Source organism: Taudactylus pleione, unplaced genomic scaffold, assembly GCF_031769625.1.
Source record: "Taudactylus pleione unplaced genomic scaffold, aTauple2 ptg000290l, whole genome shotgun sequence".
NCBI lineage: Eukaryota > Metazoa > Chordata > Amphibia > Anura > Myobatrachidae > Taudactylus > Taudactylus pleione.
The window spans coordinates 2,337,864-2,351,115 of NW_028284692.1; the positions used below are offsets into that span (position 1 = coordinate 2,337,864).

Below are 13,252 nucleotides of genomic sequence, written 5' to 3' on the forward strand. Positions count from 1 at the left end.
ACTGGGTCGATGGTGGGCCAGTGCGCATGCGCACGACGGAGCTGGATAGCTACGCGCACTCAGTCACTCCGGGTCTCGCAACAAAGGGGGTGTGCTGTCGATGTTGAGTGACAGCATGCCCCCTTTGGTGGGCGGGCCGGGGGAGTGGCTGCCCAAACGGAGGCATTCCCATGGGAACGCCTCCGTTTGGGGGCAGCCCCACTGACATCACTAGTGATGTCAGTGGGAGAGATTTCGGCTGTGTTAGAGCCGAAATCTCTCTGGGGCTTGCAGCAACGAGACCCTACTACAAGGGTCTCGTCGCAAGCCCGATGGTCGCGATGGTGTTGACCATCGCGACCATCTTCCTGGTCGCTCGCTATAGCTGTGGGTGGTCACCCACAGCTATGCGAGCGGCCAGGAGGCCGTTCTAAAAAAAAGACCGGCCCTGATTCAGAGCGAGCGCTCTGTCACAGCAACCGGCTCTGAATCAGGCCCAGGGTCTCCATGCAGTCTGATGAGAGAGATTATTTGCTCATCTCAGGGAGGCACCCACTCTGTGAGTTAAATGAATGGTTAATTGCTGTGTTTACATGGACGAGAGAAAAGTCATTACCTCCCTCATGCAGTACTAGGTGATGCTATTAGGCCCTGATTCAGACCTGCTTGCAGGGTCTGTGGTTATTTTATTTTTTTTTGTCCCCAGGCCGCTCGCAAAGCTGTGGGTGTCCACCCACAGCTTGTGCAAGTGGGCTGAAGACCGTCGCGATTATCGCGACCATCGGGCTTGTGACGAGACCCTGGCGTAGAGTCTCGGCTGCCGCAAGCCCGAGTTGACTCCCTGCTCTAATAGAGCAGGAAGTCCACTACTGCCATCACTAGTGATTTCGGTAGGTCCTCCCACAAACGCCAGATGTTCCTAAGGGAACGCCTGCGTTTGTGCAGCCACCCCCCCTACCTGCCTACAACACGGGGCGAGCTGTCGCTCACCATCGACAGCTGCCCCGTCTTGTAGCGAGCCCCGCACCGACTTAAGTACAGATGCTCGGCGGGGCTCGCGCATGCGCATGCTGGACGTGTCACATTTGTCAGTGGCCAAACATCGAGCCGCTTGCGAGCGCTGACGGCTCGCTTGTGGCTCTGAATCAGGCCCTTAATGTGGTCAGAAGTGAAAATACTAACTCCTGGAGCCAAGGATCTTTATCTTGGGGAAGGAACACTCGCTGCAACACAATATATAGATATGGATGCCCAGGGAGTCAACAAGATCAGTGATTATATGGAACTCCAGACAAGTGACTGCAGAAGCTGAATAAAAAGCTGGTGATGATAAATTGCAAGCTCCTGGGCCTTTACAAAGATTTTAACCAGATATGTGACATCATGATGATGTAGAAGTGCTGCCGTAGAGGACATAATCTTGGTGAAGGCCCAAAGAGCTGAAGACATGCTGAGAGGGAGCACTAAACTGAACATGAACTCCAAAGCAAAGGAAGCATTGTTGGTCCTCTAATTTGGCAATATGTAAGGTCAAGATGTCTTTGACAGCCAGGGAAACCCCTTCCCTCATAGCTTGAATCACTAATACCCCTTTTCCACCTAAATTCCGGGTCTGACCCGGAGTTGGAACAAAGTTCCTATCCGGATCAGACCCGGAATTTTGCCGGCGCCGACTCGGGATATTCCTGAGTCAGCGCCGCTCACACCGCAGTTAGGTCTGCATAGACCCGGCTTTTGCGGAGTGAAAGTGGTCGCTTGGAGATGACGTCATCTCCAAGCGCCACTGAAGCCGGACCAATCAGCCGGCTAGCAGCGCACTCCAGGTCATCGTGACCCGGAGTGCGCTTTTCTCACAGCAGGGTTTCACGGGCTACGCCCGTGTTAAACCCTGCTAGTTACCTGGGTTGGATTGCCGGGTCACTCGACCCAGCGATCCAACTCTCTCCCCTTTTACACCAGGGAGCTGCCCGGGTTAACCCTTCAAAAACCCGGGTTTTAGCTCCGGTGTAAAAGGGGTATAACTGAAGCAACTCCAATCTTTAAGTGTTCCCATGGATGGAATTAGTTTATGGGCCTTCAAATCCAGTATAGGCAGGAAGGAAACTTCCCGATTGTACACGAAAGAGAGACTGCAGTGAAATCCCTATACCAGGGGTTCCCAACCACGGTCCTCAAGGCACACTAACAGTCCAGGTTTTAAGGATAGCCAAACTTGAGCACAGGCAACTTAATTAGTACCTCAGTTATCTTGATTAAACCATCTGTGCTTTAGCATGGATATCACCAAAAACAAGACTGTTATACCCCTTTTACACCAAAATCCTGGGTCCGACCCTGGAATTTGAACACTGGTCAATCCCGGGTTGAACTCGGCTTCAGACCCCGTTTACACTGCAACTCGACCTGGGTTATTCCCGGGTTTGCCCCGTTTACACTGAACCCTGGTAATCCCTGCTTTTCTCTATAGAAGTCATTAAAAATGGTCTGCTTTAAGGTCTGACAAAGATGGTCACAAAAGGCAGCAAAAGAGAGGGGTGGGGACTGCTTACAGCATTGCTACAGGTTGCTGATCTGGCTGTGGCAGGCTGTGTATCAGCCTGCATTTGTGGTTGCTGGTCAGGCTGTGGTGCAGACTGCTGTTCTGGATGTGACAGGCTGTGTGCCTGCCTGCTTTTGTGGCTGCTGGTCAGGCTGCTGTGGTGCAGGAGGTTAGGCAGGCAAGCGATGGCTTCATGTGAGTCTCTCTATGCAGGGCACTGACAAATTACATCATCTGCCAGTGCCCCAGAAGCTCCAATCAGCATCATTCAGAGCTAGCCGGGTCAAATAAGCAGGGTAGCTCCTGTTTACACTGCCTCATGACCCGGGAACAACCCGTTTTCAACCCTGCTCTCAACCCGAGTAAGTAAGCCTGGTAAATGGACCCGGGTTATTTTTTTGGGAACTGTTCACACAGAGCCTCAACCCGGATTGACCTGGCAATAACCTGGGTTATTTGTTTGGTGTAAAAGGGGTATTAGTGTGCCTGCCTTGAGGACCGAGGTTGGGAATCACTGCCCTATACCCTCATGAACTGGTGCAGTCTGCTAGTGTATGGCAGCAGCCAACAACTCTTCAATTATCAATTGTTTTGCTGTGTCTTTATTCTCCTGGCACCATTGAGAAAAAGAAACAGAAGGTAGCTCTGAATGGGATATATATATAATATTAATGATTGATAACTGTGCCCAGTACCTACCACTTAGTCCTAGCCAGTAATCAGGAGGAACACATACACACACAATAATAATAATAATAAAAAAACCAAGCATTGCCATGATTTACCTGTGAAGAAAGGATCTGATACAGTGGAGTGAGTAGTACTGGTCTGACTATATTCTGTTGGGAGATTAAAGATCTCTCTGCGTGTGACTTGCTGTGTCCCAAACTGAGAGAAGTTTCCTATAAGAAAACAGAAGATGAATGAATCGGAGCTTCTTGTAGTACATTGAAAGCCACACATTAGTGGGTATAGTTGATAACACGGTGCTTTGTTCTTCACCAAGTAGCAGCCTGTTATTTTGTAGTGTCGCCGCTGGACTGACATAACTAGAAACATAATTACAAGTCACAGTGGAATTAGAAAACAAATTACAATTGTGCAACACTTAAACCCTCACAACAGTTTACTATACTGAAATATAGTCCAAAAGCCGATGCATCCTGCAATTATTGACAACAAACTGCATAAGCAAAGCTATGCTTACGCACATTGACGGGCTATGAGTGCGGACGATATGCTTTGTGCATGGCCGCTTCTCTCTAACTGAAAAGAGCGATTCTGGGCGGTTACTGTGCGGATGCGTGGAATAGGTCCATTTCATGGCAGTGTTGTGGGCGCGTAGTCTGACTTCCATGCTTGTTTGAGGTGTGCGGCTGGAGATGGAATGTCTTTTTCAGACGACAGCCGTCCTCATTGGTATCAGCACTTACACCACGGGACGGGATACTTACATTAACAAAGTAAAGGTCCCCATACACCTACGCGATTTCTAGACAATCACAAGATTTTCGACTCGACGTACGTTCAGTCTTGTTGAAATCGTGCATGTTTTCATCCGATGCGCGCTCCCGTGGGTCCTTCAATCGTATCTTATGATCATTTGTGCAGCACATATGTTCCATCGTATCGTGTTCAGAACGTGCCATTTTTTTTTCATGCGATCCATCGTTTGGCAATACAGTCATTTCAATGACTGTTTGTCCCTATTCCCTAATGAGCGCGTGAGGCACAGGATCGATCATACGACTGATCCTGTGCAAAGAAAAATAAAAACGTGCCGACGGTACTGCAGGGTAATCGGATGTAAAACGGATCGGAAGCTGATCGTGTAGGTGTATGGGCCCTATAAGGCAATTTATCTGCTGGAGGCCCCCACACTTTTAGCGGTTTCATGTGCTGCCTGTAAATGCATTTTTCAGTTGTGGATTCAAAATACCCTTCCACCCCATCCCTCAACCTACTTAAAAAAACAAAAAACCTTTTCTTTATATTTCAAATGGATTGTTAGGAAGCATCTCTTCAGAGGGAGATTCATATGAAGAAAAGTTTTTTCGGCACATGGGAATGATTCAGAGACATCCCACTGTGTTCCACTAAGGAGCTTATATGACAACATTGCTTCTGTAGTACCATGTTACCATGTGCTATGAGACCCATGTAAACCTGCAGGACCCGCCAATTTCTTTCTGATCCCATACCTGACTTGGGCTTTAAGCCTTTATGCTTGGAGGGGCAAAGGGGGCTGTCGGCTCTGTCTTGTTATCTCTCAAACATTTTCTTAAATTCAGTATATTATATTCCCTGCTTTTTATATGTATAGTTCCTTATATTTTTACAGTTGTGCTTCACTACAATCTGTATTTGTATTTCCTCTACCGATGTCTCCACGGCTTTGCATTCTATTCCCTTGTTCTCTCTTTCATTTAATGATTTCTCTGTCTGTGTGACATATGTTTATTATTGTTTTGCCCCCCCCCCTTCATCCCCCCACCCCAAAATAATCCTTTATTGAGATGGTACTGGGCTTATATATGAGAGGGGAACCAGTGTGGAAGCTCCTGTGACCAGACTAATTATGTTTGCTTATCCTGGGCACTCTGGCTGGGTTTGAAAAAAAAAAAAGTTATAGCCTGCTAGACTATTGGCATTATAAGTAGTCAAGTAGCTCTAACTTGATGTGACTGAGTGACTTGCGCAACACACAACATCACACACTGAGTGGTGACTGCAGCCTGAGAGAAGCGTCCTTGTGGAGGCAGAATCCTAGCTATTCCACTAAATCAGTTGTTTGGTGGAGAAGGTGAATTCAGGAACCCACTCATGACTCATACCATACCTGTCAGGGACGTGCGGTCAGGGAAGGCAGGAAAGGCAGAGCCTCCCCTGCAGTGGCGTCTCTCCCCGTGGTGACACCCGGTGCGGGGAGAGACGCCATGCGCGCGGCACCTGACGAAAGGGGCGTGGCCTTTGGGAGGGCGTGACAATAGGCGAGGGGCGTGACATCGCGGCCCTGGTCTTCAAGGAAGGGGCGTGACACTGAGCGAGGGGCGTGGTCCCACGGCCCGAACCCGGCCCGTGGTAACCAAACTCTATCAATGGGGTGGTGCCGGTGGGGGATGCAGGAGGCGCGGGCATGTGCGGTGACGGCACCCTCACTGACAGGAACCGAGTGCTGCACTTAATACTAAAGTGCAGCACCCGGCTCCTGTCACTGAGGGGGAGCCTGCACCTTGGTGTCACCCCTCGGCGGGTGACACCCGGGTGCGGGCCGCACCCCCCGCACCCCCCTTGTGACGCCACTGCTCCCCTGTCATACTCCCTCCCCCATCATACTACCTGTCATGCTCCAGAGTTTTGAAACAAAAACTGTGTTTTTATAAGTGTGTCTCCCCAGCCATTGACCCCACTTCATGTCACTGATACCTGTGTACAGTATTTGGGCCCTGTCACAGAGAGTCACTTGAATCATCTGCTTAATTCACTCTCACCCTGGTACCTCTTGGCCTAAATGAGTTACAATACTAACATGATTTATTGGCAAGCTTCTATTCTACCAGTAAAATCATGATAATTGCACAAAGTAATGAGTGTTAGGGGAGGTTAGGGATGGGGTTCATGTAGTTTTCATTGTTATGTAGGTGTTGTTCTGTTTTAAATACAAGTTCATTAAAAAGAAAATACATGCTGAAATCCCCATTGCTCACCTCCATCCTGAGATTCAATTGTAATTATTCCCTCTCTCTCCGGTCCAAATCCCTGTGTGGTTTTGGCCTGCACCTTGAACTTGTAGGGAAGGTTCTCGCTGAGGAAGGGTACTGTCAAGGTGGTCTCAGGGATATCACCTTCTACATATATGTTCCTTGGCTCTCCTAAGATAAAAATGAACAGTAAATTTACAATCTAGTACGAGTGTGTGTGGTTGGAGGGGGGGGGGGGGGGGGGCTACATTTATAATAACTGAACATGAGCTGAGGGGCAGAAAATTGTTAGGGGTTAATTTTTGTATTCTCTATTTTCACTAATGATTACAGTATTTAATATTCTACTCATATTTCAATATTTATATATAACTACTAAAGGGATAACAAGGGCACAATTTTAGTTTCCACATTAAAAGTATGGGAGCAAATGAGGATCAAACACTGGAAAACAGGAAAAAATGGACGTTCAGCCAAATTGGTTAAATAAAACAAATTGAACCAATTTGAACAATCATTTTTGTCTGTTTTCCAGTGTTTAAAACCATATAATCGATTATCATTTGCTCCCATACATTACCAGATTTTCATTCCAACCAGCCAGATTGGACAGATATCTGACAGATAATTGTATAGTATATGCCCAGCATAATAATGGTGTTAAGCATATTGACTGTACAAATTGGTGTGTCTGTGGTACGTCACCACACTTACCTCCGCCATGGAGCATTTCACAGGTAACCATGTACCCCAAGATAGTCCCATTGGGTTTTCTTGGCCTCACCCAGCTCAGCTGCAGGGAGTCTGGTGTCAGAGCTGTGAAAACAAGGGGTCCGGGTGCACTTGGGGTGCTCAGAGTAAAAGGTGAACCTAAGAAAAAATGTGATTAAGACAAATAATAAAGCATGTGTTCTAATTGTAATGCAGGATATTGTGTCTGTGGTGCATTAGCTTCTGCTGTAGCAAACGGGGAGACAGGCACTGGTTTTATAAGGATCTATTTACTAAGCCTTGGATGGAGATAAAGTCCCAGCCAATCAGGTCCTAACTGCCATGTCACAGGCTGTATTTGAAAAATGACAGTTAGGAGCTGATTGGTTGGGACTATCTCCGTTCACTTTATCTCCATCCAAGGCTTAGTAAATAGACCCCATAGTTTCTCATGGGTAGTCGAATACTGTAAAGGTGGGTACACACCTGACAGATATATCTGCAGATGATGGTCGTTCATACACACTGAACGACCATCCTCTGCATGCTGCAGCGGGTCGGGCTGGAGTGGGAGCAGGTACGGGGTGTGGCCTAATTGCAGAGGGCGTGGCCATGCCCCCTTTGGAAAAAACATTTGCGGCGCTTCGCGCTGGGGAGGGAGGCGCTGTGTGCCCCTAGCCTGGCACGCAGCAAATGGGGTGCGCAATCAGCATGATCGCTCCCCACCTTTGGCATGAGACTACTCGGGCTGCTGCTTTAGCAGCCTAGGACAGTCTCTCAATGCCGCCCAGCACACAGCAGCGTGTGCTGGGCTGCTGTGGATTGGGGGTTGTGCCGGAGTCGGGTAAGTAGTACCCGCTCGCGGCTTCCCCCCTCTCTCTGCACCCCTGTGTACAGGCGATTGGCTGATCGCCCGTACACACTTGCCGATGGACAGATATGTCTGCAGATATATCTGTTCATTGGCTGTGCAGCACAGCCAATGCGATATGTCTGTGAACGACGTTGTTCACAGACATATTGGCCCTCATTCAGAGCCGCTCGTTAGCGGCAGTACGCTCGTTCCGAGCGATGTTTGCACATCTGCGCATGCGTACGCTTTTTAGTACGCATGCGCGAACCAGTCAGTGCGGCCGAAAATCGTTTGTACGCTATATAGCGAGTGCCTGCTATTTTGAGTGACAGAATGAGGCGTATGTGGGTGGTAACAGGGGAAGGTGCTTGAAAATGGGGAGTGGAGATCCGAACGCAGGCGTGCTTAAAGGTCAAAACGGGCGTTTTATGGGTGTGTATATTTAAAACAGCAGCGTCATTGACCACGTCACTGGGTTATTTTAGAGCCAGAACTGCTCGCAAATTTGTGGTAGCAAACACCAACCACAAGAATAGCGAGCAGTTCATACGCTGGTCGATGTACTCGATTAATCTAATAAATAGCGGACATGACGTAGGATGCGTGCGGCCAGGGGGCGTTTTTAACAAATAAACGAGCGTATGTTTTGCTCGTTCGTTCAGACTTAGAGGTGTGAACAGACTGCAATGTGCGTACGGATCATTTGAATAGCCACCCCTTGTTTTTAAACGAACGACCGCAAATAGCGAACGGCTCTGAATGAGGGCCATTGTCTGTACACACTGGCCGTCGGGGTCACGATATATTGGCCGATCAATTGATCGGTCAATATATCGGCCAGTGTGTACCCAGCAGAAAAAGCTCCCAATGCTCCCCTATAAAGACTTTACCATTGCTTTATGATGTTTCATGAACTGCATTTAATTTTGTAACGTTTAACCAATTTAAACTCTAAGGGGTATATTTACTAAAGTGCGTTTTTTAGAAGTGGACATGTTGCCCATAGCAACCGATCAGATTCTACTTAACACATACCTCCCAACATGACCCTCTCCAGGAGGGACACAATGCTCTGACACAATGCTCTGGTCCACCACCAATCATAAATTACCAGGGAAGTCCAGGACCAGAGCACTGTGTCCCTCCTGGAGAGGGTCATGTTGGGATGTATGTTAACATTTATTTAGCACCTTATAGAAGATAATAGCTAGAATCTGATTGGTTGCTATGGGCAACAACTCCAATTCTAAAAACCCATACTTTAGTATATCTACACCTAATTCTTTATGTTGTCCTTTAATACAGAAATTACAGGTTTAGGCACCCTTACATTACTATGGATTGTCCAAGTCTTATATCCTTCTTACAGGCCTTTTCTTATGATGCGTTGACTTTCAGAAAAATTAAGTAATACACCAAAGAGAAAGCCATGCATTTTCTTAATGTTATTTGGGACTTCAGCACTTATATTGCTCATAATTAAGATGTCTGCAGCAGTGAGACCTGCTGACCCTACTTGCCAGCTCTGTGGGACACTAGGAAACTTTGCAGAGGCACTTACACCAGATTAGTTTGGGTTACTTTGAACTAAATAAGCAGATTCACAATCAATTTCACAGTGATAGCATGTTCCCACTGAGATCTGAGGAGCAGAGTTTTGTGTAACAAATGTATATGCAGGCTATGTGGTTGTCAAATTCTATTCAATCAATGTCACCAGTTAATGGATTCTGGTTTTGGTAGGAATATCCTTCAAGATCCTTCAAGTGGTTTGTGCTCAGTAAGCATTCATCACCCCTGTTCTGGGAGGCTTTGAAAGATCCTCATGTGCCCTAACTGCTACAAGCAAACAAAAGTGGACTGCTTGGGGTATATTTACTAAAGTGCGGGTTTTTAGAAGTGAAGATGTTGCCCATAGCAACCAACAAGATTCTAGCTGTTATATTATATAAGGTACTGTAAATGTTAAGTAGAATTTGATTGGTTGCTATGGGCAACATCTCAACTTGTAAAAACAAGCACCTTAGTTACTTGCTTGCTGTGAAATCCATTCCTCCGGGCTAATTGGCAGATACGGACCATCCTTCCCAGGATTCCCCTCTATTTTGTATCAGAGCTGTCGGTTATCAAGACTTGGGTATTGCTATACTGACAGGATGGGAAAGCTGCAGAGGGTGGAAGGTTTTGCTAAGGGGAATTCCCAGTGTGTCTGTGTTACCCAATTTTAACAAATAATAGAGTAATACAAAATAAATTGAAACTGCAAACAGAAAAGTGAATGAAATAGATACTAGACACAGGCCTAGAGAAAAGCTTATACATATGTCTGACCACTGACTGACACTTGGAAATGACTTTTTAAAGCGTTAAAATAGAAGAACAATAAGGTTCATAGTTTGTATTTTCATTACTGTCTAAATTGTAAACTGTCATTAGGCTGCTTGGTGCTGCCAGTGGCGGTTCTAGGAGCGGGCTAACAGGGCCGTCGCCCGGAGCGCCGGCCCCAGAGGGCGCCACAGAAGGTGAAAAAAAAAAAAAAAGCGCTGGCCCCCCCCGCAGGGATGCTCCATATGTCGGGCGCCTGCTGATATTTGTAATCAGCGGGCACCCGGCTCCCTCCCTGCAGCAGCTACCGAAAGCTATGGGAGGGACGTCATGATGTCTCTCCCATAGATCCGTGCAGCCGGAGCTCACTCCTGAGCTCCGGCTCCAGCAGAGAGCACTATGGGAGGGACGTCATGACGTTTCTCCCATAGATCCGTGGAGCCGGAGCCTCCAGCAGAAAGCACTATGGGAGGGAAGTCATGACGTCTTTCCCATAGATCCGTGGTGGAGCCGCGGTCGGACCGGACGGCAGCGGATGCAGGAGCGGGGCCTAAGGTAAGTATTGTGTTTCGTATTTTAATTGTATTTTTTTTTTCAGAAGGGAGGCATGGGGGCATGGCTATAGGGGGCATTACTACGGGGGCATTACTACTGGGGGTATGGCTATGGGGGGATTACTATAGGAGGCATTACTACTGGGGGCATGGCTATAGGGGGCATTACTCCTGGGGCATGCTATAGGGTGGCATTACTACTGGGGACATGGCTATAGGGGGGCATTACTATTGGGGGCATGGCTATAGGGGGCATTACTATTGGGGGCATGGCTATAGGGGGGCATTACTATTGGGGGCATGGCTATAGGGGGGCATTACTACTTGGGGGCATGGCTATAGGAGGGCATAGCTATAGGGGGGCCTTACTATTGGGGCATGGCTATGGGGGGATTACTATAGGGGGCATTACTACTGGGGGCATGGCTATAGGGGGGCATTAATATAGGGGGCATTACTACTGGAGGCACTACTATAGGGGGCATTACTAATGGGGGCATTACAACTGTGGGCACTACTATAGTGGGCATTACTACTTTGGGCACTACTATAAGGGCATTACTACTGTGGGCACTACTATTGGGGGCATTAACACTGGGGGCATTACCACTGCAGGCACTACTAATCAGGGCACTGCATGGGGGACACCACTACTGGGGCCATTGTGTAAGGGGCACCACTGCTGTGAGCATTGTATTAGGGGCACCACTACTGTGGGCATTGTATTATGGGCACTACTACTGTGGGCCTTGTGTATAAGGGGCACCAATGTGTGTCATAACATGAATAAAGGACTAATGTATGGCGTAATTTGAATTGGGGATACTGTATTATACAGGGTATTACTGCGTGTGGCACAATGTATTATACAGGGTATTACTGCGTGTGGCATAATGTATTATACAGGGCATTACTGCATTTGGCATAATGTGTTATACAGGTTCTTAGTGCATATGGCATAATGCGTTATACAGGGCCTTACTGCGTGTGGCGTAATGTGTTATACAGGGCATTACTGCGTGTGGCGTAATGTGTTATACAGGGCATTACTGCGTGTGGCATAATGTGTTTATAAAGGGCATTACTGCATGTGGCATAATGTGTTATAGAGGGCATTACTGCGTGTGGCGTAATGTGTTGTACAGGGCATTACTGCGTGTGGCATAATGTGTTTATAAAGGGCACTACTGCATGTGGCATAATGTGTTATAAAGGGCAGTAGTGCCACATGGCAATTATTCGCCACGAGGGGAGAGCTTGGGGGAAGCCCAGCACCTTCGTAGGTGCTGGGCACGCCCCACAGTGTGATGAATTGGGGGTGTTCCACAAGGAGACGCCCCTTTCCGGAACTGCGTGTAGAGGAACGCCATCTAAAAAAAAGTTTGGGTTATTTTTTTTTGTACTGTACCTGGCACAGGACTGAGAGGACTCTGGGGATCCACTTGTGACTCAATGGTGATGACACCTTCTCGTTCAGGTCCCCATCCCTCTTCGCTGTGTGCCTTCACACGGAACATGTATGAATGGTTAGGGAGCAGATCTTCTACTACCACAGAGTTCTCTCTGGGGTTTGGGATGTCAATGGATCGAGATTCTCCTGAAAAAAAAAAAGTCATATATATATATATATATATATATATATATATATAAAAGTGCTCTTATATTACAGTATAAACAATGCAATCTTGGCCCAAGTTAACAGTATTATCGCACAGTTCATAATAACGCAAACAGCAACATATTGCTTTGAGCCCTCTCTATAACCTGTAATAACACAGATATATACATGAAAAGCTGTCATACTATAAATTTCTTGCATAATGTAGGTTATGAGTGAGTTCATAAGGAACTAGAAAATGGACATACTTGGGTCAAACAACAATGCTAATATCATTATTAGAACTTTTATTACATACCTCCATTGATCAGCTGATAGAGCACTTTGTATCCCAGCACCTCTCGTTCACACTGTGGCTCTTGCCAGCTGACCTTTAAGGATGTAGGTCCCAATGCAGAGAACACTAATCGGGTGGGAGTATCTGGGATTCCGGGTGAGAGACGCTCTATTTGGATATAAGGACAGCCGTTAGTATGCAAAAGGCGTACAGTTATAAAATCTGCACATCAGTAAAGGTTCCTACACATACCTTGTATAGCCACATCCAAGCTGCTAAGAGCATCCCGAACATCCTCTGAGTGAGTGCGTCCTTTCCCAGTCCCAAGCATAAGTGGGGGTAGTCCCAGTCTTTTCTGCCCTGACGCACCTGTGCACATATCAGGCAGAGTGTTATATTGGACCCGGCTGAATGTGAGTTTCAGAATAGACAATATGATGAGATTTTTAGCTTGTGCCAGGAAGTCCATAGAGACATTGCTGGAAGCTCACTGGTCCACATGCTGAGAACAAGTGCAAGACATGCGCACAGCAGCACTCACCTGCTCAGATCTCTTGGAAAAACAATACTGTTAATCTTCTCCTTAACAGATCTGCTTCCAAAGATGATTTTTGATCTGAGATCGAACCTGAATATGAGCAAGCCTTAAGAGCACACATCCTCTGATGTAGGGAGCAGACACTGGACCCATTGCG

At 47.2% G+C, this 13,252-nt stretch overlaps 1 protein-coding gene across 4 annotated transcripts in view; it reads right to left on the reverse strand.

The window, feature by feature from the left end:
* ITGB4 (integrin subunit beta 4) overlaps positions 1-13,252 on the reverse strand; it is a 114,093-nt gene that overhangs the window by 7,180 nt on the left and 93,661 nt on the right. For all 4 annotated transcript variants that reach the window (XM_088482541.1, XM_088482542.1, XM_088482540.1 and 1 more), the window contains 6 exons: positions 12,810-12,926; positions 12,579-12,725; positions 12,071-12,259; positions 6,934-7,089; positions 6,226-6,390; positions 3,304-3,420 (listed from right to left, as the gene is read on the reverse strand). In XM_088482541.1, coding sequence (XP_088338667.1) covers positions 3,304-3,420; positions 6,226-6,390; positions 6,934-7,089; positions 12,071-12,259; positions 12,579-12,725; positions 12,810-12,926 — 891 coding nt within the window. The remainder of the gene's footprint in view (positions 1-3,303; positions 3,421-6,225; positions 6,391-6,933; positions 7,090-12,070; positions 12,260-12,578; positions 12,726-12,809; positions 12,927-13,252) is intronic.